Raw genomic sequence first — 17,291 nt, 5'->3', positions numbered from 1 at the left:
AGGTAATGACGGCATTTCTCACATAGACAGAGACATCTTCACTCACACACACACACTCACAAGAAGAGATACAGTTCTGCTGGTGAATCCATAATTTTGAGACAGAAGGAGAAAGATGGAGGGATGAGGATAGAGAGAGAGAGAGAGCGACAGAGAGAGGATGTAGGAGCTTTCCCAGGTTGAGTGGTCTTTAGTTCCCCATTAGGCAACACGTCTGACTGCTCCTTTCTTTTTCTCTCTGTGGTTAGACAAGCTGCTCTCAAACACAGTCAGCGTGCAGCTGATAACATACATCTTGGTCATATGTACACACACACACACACACACATACACACACACAAACAGGAGGGAAAACACCTGGGGACGCTGTGAACTCTGAAAAAAGCAACCCACTCGTTTCCACTCATCAGGAGAGTTTCCTTTGTAATATGAGTCCTGTTTTATGTTCTGCTAAGCTGCTGAATGAGAGGATTTGGACGTCTGCACTTGTGATGTGGCTCTCACCCCACCAGATGCAGGGAAAAGATGGACTCACACACACACACACAAACACAAAGGTGTGTGGCTGCACGCAGACACACTCCCTTACTGTACACACACACACACGCACACACACAAAGCAACACGAAAAAGCAAAAGCAGAACGCAAATTTCAGCCCTGAGCCACCTGCTGTTGCCATGGAGAGTTGCCACATTGCGTTGCCACGGCGATAACATATTTTTCCTGCGCTAACAGCCTGTCTGTTTTCCCTACCACCCCACCCCCTGCCCAGCTCATTCTCCCCCCTCTCACTCAACCCTGCTCCCTCTCCCTTCTCTCACTCTTTCTCTCCGTCTCTCTTCCCATCCCCGCGCTGTCTCTCTCTCTCTCACTCTCTCTCTCTCACTCTCTCTCTCAACAAATGGCTTCACAGTGCGACAGCACCTGCCTTATACTACATGTGTTGCCATGGCGGCGTTCCCGTTGCCAAGGCAACCCTGTACATTTAATGTAGTAGGCGAGGGACTAAACTCGTGGCAGACGCTCACCCCCACCACCACCAACATCTCTCCTCATCTTTTCTCTCCAAGGGAGGAGGGAGAGGGAGGTGAGAGGAAGAAAGAAAGAAAGAAAGAAATGAAGGGAGAGAGGGAGAGAGCTCCTCCCCAACCCCACTGAGACACCCTTCTCTCCCTCCATCCATTTTTCCCTCCCCTCCTCCTCCCATCCAGATGCTGATGGGGTGTGAAGGAATGCACCATGGAGCTGACCTCCTACCCAGCATGCTCTCTCTCTCCCTTCCACACACACACACACACACACACACACACACACACACACATACACACACACACACACACATACACATACACACACACTCTCTTTCATATGTCAGACACATCCACATACACCCATTTAGAAACACATGTCATGCACAGAGTTGGACTTGCACACATATGCAGATAGGAACACACACACGGACACACACACTGGAGCAAACTGCATGTGGGGGTCGACCGGTGCGGCGTGAGTTATTATGGTCCATGAAAAACCAAGAGGTGTAAAGCTACAAAGAGTAGAGGACAAAGAAGCGTCACTGCTCTCCCTCTAACCCCCTCCTCCCATCTCAGCCTCTTTCTCCATCTCTTCCTCTCTCTCTATCTTCTCATTCGCTGTGTTCATCGTCCACTTCTGAGTTGTGTAGAACAGCTTGAGACAGTCCTTGACCTTAACATAATAGACACGCTGTGTAACCATTCACAGTCATTACACTTCATAACATAATATTCTTGAGAGTGAGTGCTCTTCAAAGAGATATTGTGTTATATTGATTGGATCTACTGAGTTCCAAGATACATATAAAGGAAACTGTTAATATCTTGTTCCATTACTCTAACACAGACTGTACATTTGTGTTAGTTCTCTTGTTTTAACATGGACCGTCTTCTTTATTCACTGATCCTCTAATCTACACCTTAAAGGTCCCATATTATAGAAAGCAGGATTTCCATATCTTTTTTTTTTTTTTTTTTAATAAAGCGGGTCCAGGTTCTATATTAATACAGTGAAAGTATCAAAGCCTCAGTCCACAGAGAAATGCACACAGCCTGTATTCAGAAACTGAGCCTTAAAACCAGCCGTCAGGACTTCTGGAACTTTGTGATGTCACAACAAAGCAGTCACCACCCTCAGCTATCCCCCATGCCCCGCCCACCTGGACCCACCATCCAACCTTGCAGGATTTGGTTTCTCTGAGTGTTTACCTGAAATCTGCTACATTTTGATTTAGTCAGAGCCTCTCTTCTGATTGGCTGACTGACCTGTTGTTACTGGAGCTCCAGAGAGAAGCCTGAGAGAGGAGATGCAAAACTAACTCCATGTCCATTTTTTTTCTTAAATTCACCACTAAGTGCCTTTAAAGTTAGAGAATACTTTCCTTCCACACTGCAGGAAACTATCACACATCTGTTCTGTATCTGCTTGTTCCAACACAAATGTATTTTTTATTGCTGCACTATTGGATCAATTGGAAGCAGTACAGATATCTTGTGGATAATCATCAACGTGCTTTGCTTATTGAGACTGACATGTTTGATATCTTTGGAAACTTTGGGATATGGACTCAGCAGCATTACTGTATAATACAGCAGCAGCATAATGTTAAAGAGGTTAAAGGACCATGCAAGTGGTTTTCATGTTGTAGCCCATTAGTTACAAATTGTGCATATACTGTACATGCTGTGCGTGTACATTACATTGCTGCTGGCCAGTTTCTCTCAGATTGATTTTCTACCTTCCATGCAGCTGCTGGTTTCCATTAATTTAGGACAATATGAAAAAGTCAACTCACAGAGACCTGAAAGATGCTTGCTATTCAATCATAGGTATCATTTGGAAACCTTTCTATGTCTCATAGTAGTCATTGTGAAGCAGTGACATTTTTGAAAGTTCTCACTTTCAAGGGTTCAAATATGTTCTGATATCTGAGTCAAAGAGAGCTGCTTTCTCTTGGACAAAAAGCAAAAAGAATAGATGGCAAACACAAACAATAATAGGTATTTCTTGCATTACAGTTTGTTCACCAGCTCATTCTCAAGAGTTTGATGCTGAACTGCACTTAAACGCACCTGAACCGTGCTCATAACTGCAAACAACTGTTGTGTTGTCAACAAGAAAGGCAACAAAGGAGTTTTCAGCCTCTGTTGATTTTCATATTGTGAAGAAATTAATGGAAACTTAAGTTGCAACACTTTCTGCAGTCAATAACTGTATCAACTATTCTCATAAACAAGTAAAAATGGCCACTGTTCTCTGGTTGAAGCTTCTTCACTGACAGCATTTGCTTCTTTTCTCTGTTTTAGATCACTCAAGGTATTTGAAGATGTCACCTTGGACTCTAAGGGAACTTTTATGGACAATTTTCAATATTTTATGGCATTTTGTAGATAAAATAATTGATCAATGAATCAAGAAAGGAATGATGACTAATAATGAGAATAATTGTTAGCTGCAGTTATAATGGAAACTTATGGCTGCTGGGAAGGTAAGATTTTTGTACAGCTACCTTTGTGGGGACCCATCACTGAAATAATGCATTCCCTGTCCCTTTAAGATAACCTTAAGCATCACAACTCAACCCTTACCCTAACCTTAACCTAATCCTAAATTTAACCCTAACCCTTAAACTAAGTCTTAACCCTCCAACAGCCTGTGAAAGTTGTGGGGTCCCAGATCCCACAGATTCCAGAAGTATAGCAAATCCTATGAACACAGTAAAACAAGCACACACACACACACACACACACACACACACACACACACACACACACACACTCCTCAGGTGCTGCATCACAAGGGACCTCGGCTCTGCTCCAACCAAGAAATGGACTCTCCTCAGTTTCTCTCTCCACTGTGTGTCACAATGCAAATGAACAACCTCCCCTTCCTTCCCTCCCACTCCTCCCCCACTACACCCAGCCTTCGCTCCCCCCCATATCCCCCCAATTTGTTCCACTTCCCCATACCTCATTGTTCAAAATGACACTTTTACATTTTATGGTGAACCAATTATTCTGTCTTACACAGTCCGCTGGCTCTGCAAGCCAACCTGCCCGGATCAACTGGGGAGCGGGGTGGAGGGGAGGTGGTGGTGGGGTATTCGTGGAGAGAGAAAGAGGGAATGAGAGAGACAGAGAGAGAGAGAGAGAAAGTGAAGAAAGGAAAAAAGACGACTAATAGTAGCTCTCGCTGACATATCCAGAGGGATGGGCAAAAGAGTCGGAAACCAAGACGTTAGCGAAGGAGGAGGATGGAGGGTGTAGGAGAGGTCAGGGGAGGAGTGTGGAGGAAACAGCACAGGTGGATGCTGCTGTGGAGTGGAGTGGAGAGGTGTGTGTGCACATGGGGGGGGGGGGGGGCTGTTAGGGACTAACAGAAGTGAATGTAGACAAAAGAGGATTTAATTGAATGATAAAGTGGTGGAGAGACAGTGAGAAGATTGGAGAGAGAGAGAGAGAGAGAGAGAGAGAGAGAGAGTGGGAATAAATCACAGCAGGGATAAATAAAGAAGCCGGAGCACTGGGTGCCCCCACCAGTTGTAATGTACGCCTGAGGATGAGCGGGAGGGTGTGTGAGATGTTAAAAGAGGAAACAAGAGAGTGAGAGGAGGAGAACGGAGGAGTGTGAGGAGCTGGAGGAGAGGCGAAACAGGGGGATGGATGGGAAAGACTGGGGAGGAGGTGAGGGAGTGAACAAGTGGAGAGAAGAAAAGGAAACGAGCGGTTTTACCTGTGATGTGCCTCAGGGAGGGGGAGATAGGAAGAGGGGCGGGAGTGTTGTTGCATGAAAAAAAAAGAGGTAAGAAAAAGAAAAAAAAAGATTTATAGGAAGGATGGGGCGGGTCAGCTACATAACGCCAGGGGCAGGTGGGTGGAGAGAGTGAGAGAGGTGGAGGAGTGTAGCCTATATGTTTTATATTCTATCTGCCTCCGAGCTGCAACTCACAGATATTTTTATGTGTGCATAGATCTATTTTTGATTAATTGTTCAGGAAATAACAAAAGAAATTTAATAAAATATACATGGCTGAATATTGGCACAGATTTTCCCATTTCATTAAATTCTAATTAGGACTGTCCAGATTTAATTTGTTTTGATTTGATTCTTTAAGAAACACTAACGTCAAATAAACACCAACCCTGCATAAATACAAAAGTGCTTCTCTGAATTTATCCTGGGAACTCGAATATTTTTATTTTTATTCCACAAGTGAGCAACAGTTGAAAACCCATTTCCCTGCTACAAAAATTGTCACAAAATTGCAGAAGAAAATAGGCAACCAAGTACATAAAAGGCAAAGATTCTTCATTTTAAGACTCAGTATCCAATCGTTGACGTGAAAATTACAATCAATCAGTAAATCTTTTTTTTTTTTAAAGAGAAAAAAGTAGAAAATTCTCACATCTGAAAAGATGGATCTGGAGAATGTTTCTGCTTGATAATTGACTTAATAATCAATCATCAAAATTGTTGCCCATTCATTTTATTCTAACTGACCAATCGATTAATCAGATAAATGGGCCTTTACTTTCCTCTGTGTGGCTCGTTTTTATCAGTGTTCAAAGTCGGACTCATCAAAGTCTCAACTGCACAAACTTGTTGGAAGTCGCTGATGTCAAACTGCCACCTGTTCATCAGGCTGTGAGTGTTTGAGAGGTTTGATCATTAGCATAATCAACTTATCTAAACTGCCATATAAGGCAACCTGCTCTGTTATACAAGTTTAGTTAAAAAACTAAGAGTCAAAGAAGAAGAAGAAAGAAACTTCAAGGCTTTTAGGAGACTCAGTGTCGGTTTTAAAGGGACCAAAATCTATTAGAAAACATTAACAGTATATCTGCTGCAGTGTACTGTCAATCAATCAATCAATCAACGAATCAGTCAAACTGTATTTGAATTGCACTTTTCATACAGGTTAGTTTGGTTCAAAGTGCTTCACTTGACTGATCAGCCAAAAAAGGACAAATCAAATAAGAAAGCTGACAATGAGATATGATACAATAGTTAATTATGTTAAAAGCTACAACAACATTAAAAAACAAACAAAAGAAAAACCCATGTAAGAATATTATTAATAAAATAACATATACAATAGAATAAAATACAATTTACAACATAAATAAATAATAAATAAAATAAAAAAGAGACTATGTCTAAAACCTACTTAATTAAAAAACCAAAAACTCTCAGAAGCAAAGTGGTCAATGAGTCAGATGGGAGGTGGTCAGGGGGTGTGACAGTGACAGTAGGTCATGTTACGTTGTTGGGTGAGGATGATCCTGGACATAAACACCAGCAACACTACTGTAATGTATACGTTACTGTGCCAAAATATACCAATAAAATCATAAAATAAAAAAACTGGCAGATGATTAGTGCGACAGCTCTGAACTGCTCATGAGTAAAGTGGTGAACGCCTCAAATTCTCTTGAATCACAGAACGAATCTGTTCTTATTGGCTCTAGAGTAGCAGTGTGCTGTAGCATCTGTGTGTGTATGTATCTATACGTGTGTGTATGTCTACTGTATGTATGTGTGTATCTATCTGTCCCCCCTCTACCAGTGAATGTGTTTATTAAACTAAATAATCCAATCTAATTAAGCAAAGTGATTAAGCAATTAGCAATTAAGTAAATCAGATGCGTCATATACACTTATCAATCAGCCAGTCAGCTAACGCCTCTTACCTGTGGTGAAATGTCTGAGGCAGGGTGGGTGGAGAGGTGGAGGGGGTGGCCAGGCCGGGCGAGTAGGGATGGTACGGTGTCTTCTTCAGCGCCTGGATCAGGTTGTGCCTATACTCCGGATCTATGGACCACAGGGAGCCTTTGCCTATGCTCTGAAAGAGAGGGAGACGGACAGAGGTGGTGAGCGAGGGAGGGGCGGAGAGGGGACAGCGAGCGAGATGAGAGCGATGTTATTGGAAGTGCTATCGGGCCCCTCAAAGCACATCACAAACACATCACAGCGCTCTGGCCTGAGCCAACAAGTCGGAAGCCCAAACACAAGCTCAAAGTCCGGACCTTGTGCTGGATTCTTATTTACCAAACCACCTGTACACACAGCAATGCTGCAGTCCCTCCGAGATAAAGAGCCTGAGAAAAACAACAGCATCTACTGGCTCAAACACAGATAGATTACTGCCTCCCTCCCCCCTCAAAACAAAACAAAGAAACAAAACACAGACACACACACACACTCAACATTCCCATATTCCCAAGGAAGATAACACTTGCAGGAATGAGAATGAAAGCATCCTCAATGCCACCTCGCTCAATATTTTCCAATCCTCCGCCTCTCCCCGGAATAAAAATCATCTTTTTTTCTTATTAAGACACAGGGAAACTCTTTAACTTTTCCCACTCCAGAGGCGATGACGGTGTGTATTTTTAGATCAAAGCAGCTTCCCCCTCACCTAATGAAGCTGTCGGCTCCCGATCTGAGTGAAAAGCAGCCTATAGATTATAGAAATGGGGAGGGATCTCAGATCTCAGGCCGGCGTGAAAACACACTCCCTGCCTCTATCTCTCGCAGCCCTCTTCCGCACACTTTCATCTGCCCCGTCATCGGAATGTGGCAAAAATCTGGAGTTTGTGCACGGCAGAGGCTGAGAATGGCAGAGGAAGAGGGAGAGCGAGGGAGAAGTAAATATAAAATTAAAGCTGTTCAGCTCACTTTGTAGTGCTCTGTGATGTGTTACAGGTACAGGCTACAGGGCGGGGAGATGTCATGACTGCAGGCTTCTGATTTCTGCAAATACTGCAAGGAATCTATTAAGAGGGAAATGTCAGATGTGCCAGAGACGTGCATGTGAGCGCCGGAGACAAATTCTAAAACCTGAGGAGCATTTTGTGGTTGAGAAAAACACACTTAAATGTTTCCACGACATCAGCGGTTCCCAGTGTTCTGGCGTGATGCCACTTTACAGGGTCACTTCACCCAAATCATAGTTTCTGCTCATCATGCAGATGCTTTTAGTTTTAGTTACACATTATTTGAGATATCTGAGACTTCTGCAATAAAACAAAAGTGAATGACATTTTGTCTGTGGTAAATATATATATATACATCTATAATAAAAGATAATCCACAGGCATCACTGTGTGCACTGTCCTCAGGAACTACTTTATACCTAAAACATATTCCCTGGGAAAGAGAGAGGATGTTTTTTCTGCTTTACTATCATGTTAATCAAATTGTGACCACTTAGATTTATTTAATAATTTTGCCACCTCTTAGGCTGTCCTGCGCCCAGATTCATCAAACATCAACGGACAAGAAAAACCCTTCGGAATGTGGAAAAAGTACAACAGTTTTTCACTAAAAGTGAAAAATAAAACATATTTATCAAGCATCTTAATCTCACTCACATCGAGGTGTAAGACTAACAAGCTCTCCAGTGATCTCATGATTGATCACGTGTGTTCTGGGGAGACTTAGCCAATCAGAGACAAGGATTTATCCTGCATCCTGAACCAAACACACAAAAATAAAATCATATTGCAATTATTTTGACAGGTGTTGTGATTGAGTCACAATTTTAGTGGGAATGGTCATTTTTGATTTTATTTGAATTTCATTTTCACATGAAAAAATAAATAAATACAAATAACGATGATGTGATTTTTGCAGGAGTCTGTTACCAAACAAGTGTGTTCCCTTCTGTCTGGAGAATATGATTTGTCGGCCGGGACATCAACACCTCAGTGCGTCATTTATTATGGTCTACTGTGATACATTTGACCTTAATTGAAAAACTGCAGCTCCTGTGATCTGGATATTGCACTTGGCCATATTGTGATTTCAATAATATTTCCAATAACTGTTCAGGCCTTATAGGAAACATAACTTGTCTATCACTGTATCCCAGTTTGTTCAGTTCCCGTCCCATTCAAGACATTCGGTAAAAGTAGAGACCATCTTGTGATGACATCACATAAACCATCAACATGCTGATGTTCAACCCCATGATTCTCAGTAGTCATTACTACACGATCACAAGCCCTGACAGCATGGCTGGTTATTTTTTCACCGTGTGAGTCAGTGTGTGTGTGTGTGTGGGTGTGTGTGTGTGTGTGTGTCTCATCATGGATAAACGTGGTCCTGAAGACACCTACTGTAGCGAGAACTACCACAGAGGCAGTTTTGAGCACTTTGACAGGTGTTGATATGTCTGTCTGTTTGTGGACAGACTGTGTCACAACTGTGCAAGATACAGTCACAAAACTTCACAGGTGTGTAGATGAGATCCAAACGAATGAGTTCTGAGCAGTCGTGTAATAATGTAGTAATGACCACCAAATACTCATGGGTCAGAGGGTCAACATATTGACAGGGTGTTGCAGCTGATTTTTTGTTGTTTTCAGTCCAAAAGTCCAAAATTCAACTTAGATCAGTTCAGCACCACCACACTACACTGTACTATGTTGCACTAAGCTCTAAAGACGTTGTCTCACTGACAACAGCAAGAGCTCTGTTCTGATTACGTTGCAAAATCAGAATATAATACATACCATCCAAAGTTTTGAATTAAATCACCTGAAATGTAATTTTATAAACATCACTGTCAGTGCAAAGACGGAATATTAAAAAGCACTGGCATCTGATCTGCTGCAGGCTTCAAAAACCCAGATTAAATTAACCTCCACATTCATGTCTGACACCTGATTTTTCCTGTTTTATAGACTCTCTGGTAAAATAAATTACAATTCAACTTAAATAATTTCTCATGAAAGATTGCCATCCAGAGCCCCTGTGAATACTGCTCTCTCTGTGTCTCCTGATTCCTGCGAGGTCCAGAGAATCAGTCACTACATCATCTGACCTTGTAAGAATGAAGCTAATAGCATGTGTGTGCACTGTTGATTTGTGTCCCCCCTGTCTGGATCTTTGCATTAGTATGTCATTCATGTTGAACACAGGCCATATGTGCTGTGTTTCGCGCCGTGTGTGTGTGTGTGTGTGTGTGTGTAAGTGTGAGTGAGTGAGTGTGTGTATGGCAAGTTCCCTAGGGAGTGTGATATTACCCAGCGTGGTCTGCTCCTGGGAGTGCTTCTATTACTGCCAGCAACGCCTCTCCTGGAGAGCATGATATTACACACACATACAATCGCTCCCACAGAGGTGACCCCCACTGGGCCAAATTTCCCCTTGCACCTCCAGCCCGCCAGCCGTTTGTATAAGTGTGTGTGTGTGTGTGTGTCTGCGTGTGTGTGTGCGCGTGCTCCTACTGTCTGCCCGCTTGCCAGCCGATTAAATCAATGTTCTCTACTGAATCTCTGTCTGCCGGGGCCCCTGCCTCTGCCAACAGCCAGCCAATCAAAAGGCTCAATCTGCAGACACCCTCCACCCCCCCTCCCCCATCCACACCAGGGTCGACAGGCCAATCACAGGACGCAGCTCGCAGGAAGGGTCTGTCACCTGGGTTATAGCAGTCGCCTTGGCAACAGGCATCATCTGGGCTTGGAAGCAAGAGGAGGTGAAATGGACTTTTCATTTCCTGATGAAAGTTGAGAAAAAGGCAGCGCATCTCAAAATCAAATTATCACAGAAAGTATTTGAGGTCAGAGATGGGTTTTACGTTTTCTGAGTTTGATACAGCATGACACAGATTTTAAAAATAGAATGTCCACAATGGTGGATCTTACGGCAGCAAAGCAGGCGATGGAGGACATCCACCTGAAACTATATGTGTGATCTCCATTTTTCCTCTCGCTATCCTGTGCTCCCATCTGGTCTTACTCATCTGAGACCAGGACTGTCTGGATCATGTGTTTATTTCTGTTGCATCTATGTGATATAAAATAGTCCCATCACGTCACTGTGGTGTTTGCAGCTAAAGAGACAGATTACACAACAAATAATCCACACTCGAAACATTAACCCCTCCTTTCACACAGTGTGAAACTAAAAGTGACTTGGCACTGCATCAGATTCTAAATTGCAAGTTTAAGCAATATTAAAAGAAATGGATTTAATTATATGTATCTGTGTCACTACACTAGTTTGTAGTGGTTTTGATTATAGAAGCAGCCTCTGTGGGATACTGAACAATGAACAGGTATCTTCACGATGGGGAAAACATACAATATATACTTGGGACATGTCACAGTGTGAGTAAAGGACAAAAGAGGAAGAAAGAGGACATAAACGAAGAGACAGGGAGAGAGCGAGGGAGACAAAAACAAAGAGAGAGAGATGATTGTGTGTTGCCAACATCTGTTTCCTGTGTTATATAAGCCGTGGGGGCTGGTCTCCCTTGGAAATGGGAGATATTAAAAAGTCGTGCTGCCGCTGACCCCGCTAGTAGCACTACATTACTGCTACTGCACTCCTGACTGTAATATTATCTTTTCACATTTACATTAACCATCAATATTGAGAGGATACCTTCCTGTCAGACAAAGCACAGCAAAAATATGGACTACACACAAATACTTAAAGGGCAATACAAAGAGTTTACATTGCTAATATTAACCCACTAACCTTTACTTCTCTACTTTGTCAATTTAATACATTTTACTTATATTTAAAGAATAAGGCTTTTTTTTTCACATTGTTACCTGATGGAGCCTGTGGAGAACATGAAATTCTGTACCACATACTATGGCATCAATAATATAATAAACAATCCATCCAATAGTTCTTGAGACATTTTACCATAAAAAAAAAAATGTTAACCTCATGGTGGCGCTAGAAGAAAAGTCAGTGTATCATGAAAGTGAGTAGGATTTATCCTCAGGGCGTCATGAATATCTTTATCAAATTTCATGGTAATCCATCTGAGAGTTGAGATATTTCAGTCAGGCTAAAAGTGGTGGACTAATCAACCGACCAACTAATATTGTCATCCCTAGTGCCTGTGACAGTAAGAAAAATCATCCTTTCTTTTACTGGCTGCTGCAATATAATATAATAATACAGTTTATACTCTCTGTGTCCACCAGTGAATCTACAGCTTTAAACCATTTAATTATCTTTAACAATGGCATATACTGTAGTGACATATTGTCTATTATGAGAGCAGAGAGTAAATTTTGTTTTCCACTCAGTAATCGGATGAGATTAAAGAAGACGTATGATGCACTGAGAGCACACAGCTGCCTCTCTCCCTGCACAGAAACATGCGCAGCATCAGTGTAAGAGGCTTTGTTGTCCTCTACATTTTCATCTGCAATACAACTTAACCTATACTACCAATGTAAAGTATTGTGATAACATACAATTTAGTATACAAGAGAGGCAGGAGGAGAGCAGCGATGCTTCTTCTGGTAAAGCTGCTTGAAACCTGCCACTTCTGTTCTTGTTGAAGGCCATTTGACGGCAAAGAGACTCAAGGACAAAGGCGGCCTGTTGGGTGTAAAAGTTACATGCTGCTTGGACAACAGGTTTTTTTTTTTTGTCTGAGCACAGAAAAACTGAGCAGGGTAATATGTGGAAATTTCTTCTACAGGTGTTATGAATTGACTTTTCTTCCACAAACCTGTTTTCCATGTGGTTTTAATTTAGTCTGCCCCAGTTTATGCTTCTCATGCAGACATCATTTTTACATTTCAGTTTTTTCTGCATTAGAGATTACAGACAATTCACAGATATGGCGCTGTTTTCTTCGAAGATTAATACAAGGCAAACTTTTAAAAACTTGGCTGGTCATTTTCACTTACTGCTGAAAAATATCCCGTCTGCTGTAAAGTACATTTTTAATCGATTTCAAAAAGTTTGTTACTTTGACCAAACAGTAGCTTCTACTTGTGATTCGAAAGCAAAAGTCTGAAATTACATGAGAGAAACAAACGGGGCCTAGTCCAATGTAAACAATCTGATATCCTGGCAATTCATTTCACTGAGGTCATTTGGGTTTTGGTTCGTCTTTGGTTTGTAGCAGTCTGATAGATGTTTAAATTTCTTCCCTTAGGCTACATCATGCATGGTATGTCATGACGAGGCTGGTCTTTATATTCAGGCCTCACAGAGACAGAAAAAACATGTCACACCAGTTTTAAAGGGGCTATTTGTGAATTTTTCTCTGCCTCTGAACGTGGTTTCCTGCCAGGATCAGGCGGTTGTGATTGTCGCTTGACAAGAGCTTCGACCATCGTTGTGTTTACAAGAAAAGATGTTATAATACACCCTCTGAGCACATTACAGTCAGTGGGTCACTATTGGAAAGTGGCAAGACTGATCAGGGTTAACTAGTTAGCATGCTAACTTCAGTAGAATACAAGGTGTGATAGACACAAGGGTTAACATTAGTGTTGTTTCCCACAGCTGGAGACAGCTCTTGATGAGTAAAGGAATGAAATTTGACCCTGAACTCACAACGTTTCTTGTAGACTGATAAGTAAACAGCTGTTAATGCTAACATTGGCTATGTAGCAATAGCAAAACTTACATATAGCTCCTTTAAACAAGGTAAGAAAACAGATAGCAAAAACAACGCTAGGCATTTGTTGTTTTTTTTTTGCCACATTGGGACAGAAGATCAAGCTGAAAACACATGAACGCATTATCTCCTTGTTAATTGATACGGCTAACATGTTAGCAAACAACTGGTAGTTTACACATCTAGCAGACACGCAACATTAGCGTTTATTTGGGGTTGCGTTTCCCTCCATTTAGCCATGTTTTGGTCACCATCAAATCCTGTGGGAAACATCTGTCTCATTAGCCTCTAAATGCTCTACTTTGTTTACCAGCTAGTTACTAACTTTTTCTGAGCATGTAGCAGACAGTGGGTTTACCCCAGGCTTTTCTCAAAGAAAATTTCTCTGTTGTGGCTGAAAATAGGGTTGATGAGCGTGATGGAAATCTTGTGAGCTGGATGACGGTGTTTACAGGAGACGCCCGATGTCTTAAGCAGGAGGATTTATTACAGCTTGATACATCAAGGAGATAGACGATGGACAATTACAGTTGCTAACAGGCTAACTAGTATAATGCCATTTCACCAACTATATTCCCACATAAACTATTCCCTGTCTCTCATATAGCCTACATGTGTGAAAGTTCTCTTTGATACCTAAATCTAAACATGATCACCTCTTTCCTAACTCACGCGACTTTTGTCTTGAAGAGCATGATGTGCACTATGTGTCCCTGGGACTCTCAGATGTTTACACCTCCCTACACTTGCTATCGATAAGGGGCCCTGTTGTAACCTTGGTTACTATGGTTACTGCTGATGGGAGTGGAGCAGCTGCACACTCACTAGGTTAGAGATAAACAATGAACTATGGTGACCTGTGACTGACCTTGTGCACAGACACTGAATTAAGGAATAAAGACTAATTGAAAAAGAAAGGAAGAATTTAATTCACAATGAGAGCAGCGAGACAGAACCACACCAGTGACGCTGCGGACCATAAAACCAAAACATTTAGCATAAAGAAGCTACAACGCTCCCTAAAGCAGAGCGGGGTGGCAACACACTCTCTGTGAGTGACTCACACACAGTAATCTGACCCATTTTTATAGTCAAAATATTGATTAGAGCAACTTTTAAAAAATCATTAAAGGGGATCTATTATGCTTTTCCCTATCGTATGTTATATATAATGTTAGCTGTTCACATTAAATGTGGCTAAAGTTTCAATTAATGAGGTAAACGTATAAGTAACAAAAGCTGCTGGGTTTCCAGTGGTTCTTTCTACTACTGCGATGAGCTGATGTCGGCTCATCATGGATTTCTTAATACAATCATTTGCTCCAAGCACAGCTGCTTCTCCCAAAACAGTCTGCTTGAGTAGTATTACAGGCATTTAATGTAATTCAGCATACAAATAACCACCAGTGCAGGTTTACTGTACAGCAGAGTAAGATTTTACTAGCAATGTTGGCTTTTGTATTTCCTGACAGCAAATGTTTTCCACCTCATTTCAGCACATTTCCCACATGTGCAGCTGTTAACATACAGGGACATGTACAGAAACATTTTATATACAGATTGTTATTGAAAGAGTGAGTCCACCAAAGGTCTGTGTCACACAATAAGCTGATAAGTTAATGGACAGAACATTAACCAAACAGAGACGTCCTGCTGACAAGTGCTGGGTGTGCTTCCAGATGTTCGGCCAATCAGATGAAACTGGGTTTTTTAGGAGGTCTCTTAAGGAGGCCTGAGCTAATATTACCTGTTTCAGTCAGAGGCTTAACTGAGCGGCTGCATAACAGGCAGTTTGAGGTAAATAAAGACTTTATTTGAACTGTGAATCCTACAAAGCTACTAGAGTGGAGCCCCAGAGTGAAAATATAGAGCTGTAAATGACCACAACATGTTCACTTCCATCCGTCTGTCGATTACAAATGTTCCTCCGTATCCATACTGTACAACAACAAAAAACCAGAAAGTTGCACTTGAAGAAAAAACATGAATTTAAAAATCATATCTTTTTTTTGCATACAGCAGTGGAAACTTTGTGCCACAAATAACCTGCTGATGAATGAACATCGACAAACCACCATAAGCAGACAACCTTCGCTCACCCGCGACGCTACAGTTCAAAATGATCCGAGTTAAAGGGTAAAAGAATCAAGGACGCCTCTCATCTGAACAGGACAAGGTTAAGTTAGAGGTGACACACTTAAGTGCAACACAGAGAGACTTCATAGGGAGTCTTGGATTACAAAACTGCCTGTTCTCTCTGCTGTGATTTCATAAGAGGCTTTGAGAGATATATCACTGTGAGTTTTTGAGTTTGTGTGTGTGTTTTGCTGTTACTGATCTTCAGCACTGATCCAGGAGTCTGAGGGCAACAACACTTGTCATTAAGGCATGTCATTCAGCACAGTCAAGAATCCTGTTTGTAAACAAAGCCATGGCAACCGTGGGACTCGCACTCTCTCTCTCACGCTCTCCCTCACAAGTTTGCACTCCCACACGCAAGACTGACACACACACACACACACATAAACACACACACACATAGAGCAGCGAGCTTATTCTAAACTAATCTCCCATCTTGTCATCTGCCTGGATATGACCCAGAAATACAGTCACTGGAACAAATAGGCCACTGTCATATTAATCTCCACCTCTGTAAATTGATGGAAATATGATTTGGTGCGTTCACAGTAAGCCACGTCTCTCCGCTTTCCCCTTCTTCTCTCTCACTGTGGCCCTTTGCCTCTCTGTCTGTCCCTCACAACGATAACTTGACCTCCCCTTAAACAACCCCCCCCCCCCCCCCACCCATCTCTCTTCTTTTCCGCAGCAAACAATGAGTAAAATATAATGCAACGTAAAGAAAAATATCTGAGACCCTGTAATTGCGTGCTCGATTCAAAAAGACGTAAACAGGTAAGGAAAAAGCAAAGCAGGGAGGGAAAAAAGGAGTATTCACATGCAGATATTCTCAGTGAAAAGCGTTGAATGGCAGAGTCTGACTAAAATTACAGAGATTCTGTAATTGCAGCTTCAGATAAAGCGCAGCACTTGGCAGGTAGAGTAGGAGTCTGCAGAGATGTGCCCTCATTTCCACACCGACACAGCGCTCGGGTGTGTGTGTGTGAGTCCTTTAAAGCATTCATGCGTGCTTGCAAGAGTGTGTGTGCATATATGTGTGCAGTTGTTTGTGTGTCAGACATGCCCTGTGTGTGTTTGGAGGAGTGTGTGTGTGTGTGTGTGTGTGTGTGTGTGTGAGAGAGAGGGGAATAGGTTTGAAGGGTTAATTAGCGTGCTGTCTTAAACGGTGTGCAGTGACAGGAAGACAAGACAGGCTGTCCTTGCCAAAATCACCTCTACACATGCTGCTCCACATGTGCAGAACACACACACACACACACACACACACACACACACACACACACACACACACACACGCATGCACCAGCACATATGTGCATATAATACAACATGAGGACATACAATCATTCTCCCCCACTCAGCACCTCTGTGCCCATTTGAAGCTCATACACACGAACATATTTTCACACACACACACACACACACACACACACACGCACCTAAGTCAGTAAAGCCAAATCAGTTTTCCCGTTGCTACAGCAACAGCATACTTTTATGTCAACTGCAACCTAGTTACTATGGAGATATGTATACAAGAGAAACTCTGTGCCGTCGTAGTCATGGGCCAGATGACAGCATAGCGTGAGGGCGTCTGCACAGACACACATGAATACACACACACACACACACACACACACACACACACACACACACAAACCCTGTCCTCTTCATCCTTCATCCATTTTGTTCTTACGCACACACGCAGCTCACTCAAAAGGAAGAGTTCAGGTT

The 17,291-nt window shown here is 42.2% G+C and overlaps 1 protein-coding gene across 2 annotated transcripts in view; it reads right to left on the bottom strand.

The window, feature by feature from the left end:
- The window catches only part of ches1 (checkpoint suppressor 1), a 60,554-nt gene that overhangs the window by 13,349 nt on the left and 29,914 nt on the right, over nucleotides 1-17,291 (bottom strand). For both annotated transcript variants that reach the window (XM_071478679.1, XM_071478680.1), the window contains one exon: nucleotides 6,727-6,878. In XM_071478679.1, coding sequence (XP_071334780.1) covers nucleotides 6,727-6,878 — 152 coding nt within the window. The remainder of the gene's footprint in view (nucleotides 1-6,726; nucleotides 6,879-17,291) is intronic.

Source organism: Trachinotus anak, unplaced genomic scaffold (assembly GCF_046630095.1).
Source record: "Trachinotus anak isolate AG129_WGS33_773 ecotype Australia unplaced genomic scaffold, CSIRO_AGI_Tana_v1 ptg000005l, whole genome shotgun sequence".
NCBI classification, from domain to species: Eukaryota; Metazoa; Chordata; class Actinopteri; order Carangiformes; family Carangidae; genus Trachinotus; species Trachinotus anak.
The sequence above is the reverse complement of the archived record's forward strand: the minus strand, read 5'-3'. Positions and strand labels throughout refer to the sequence as shown.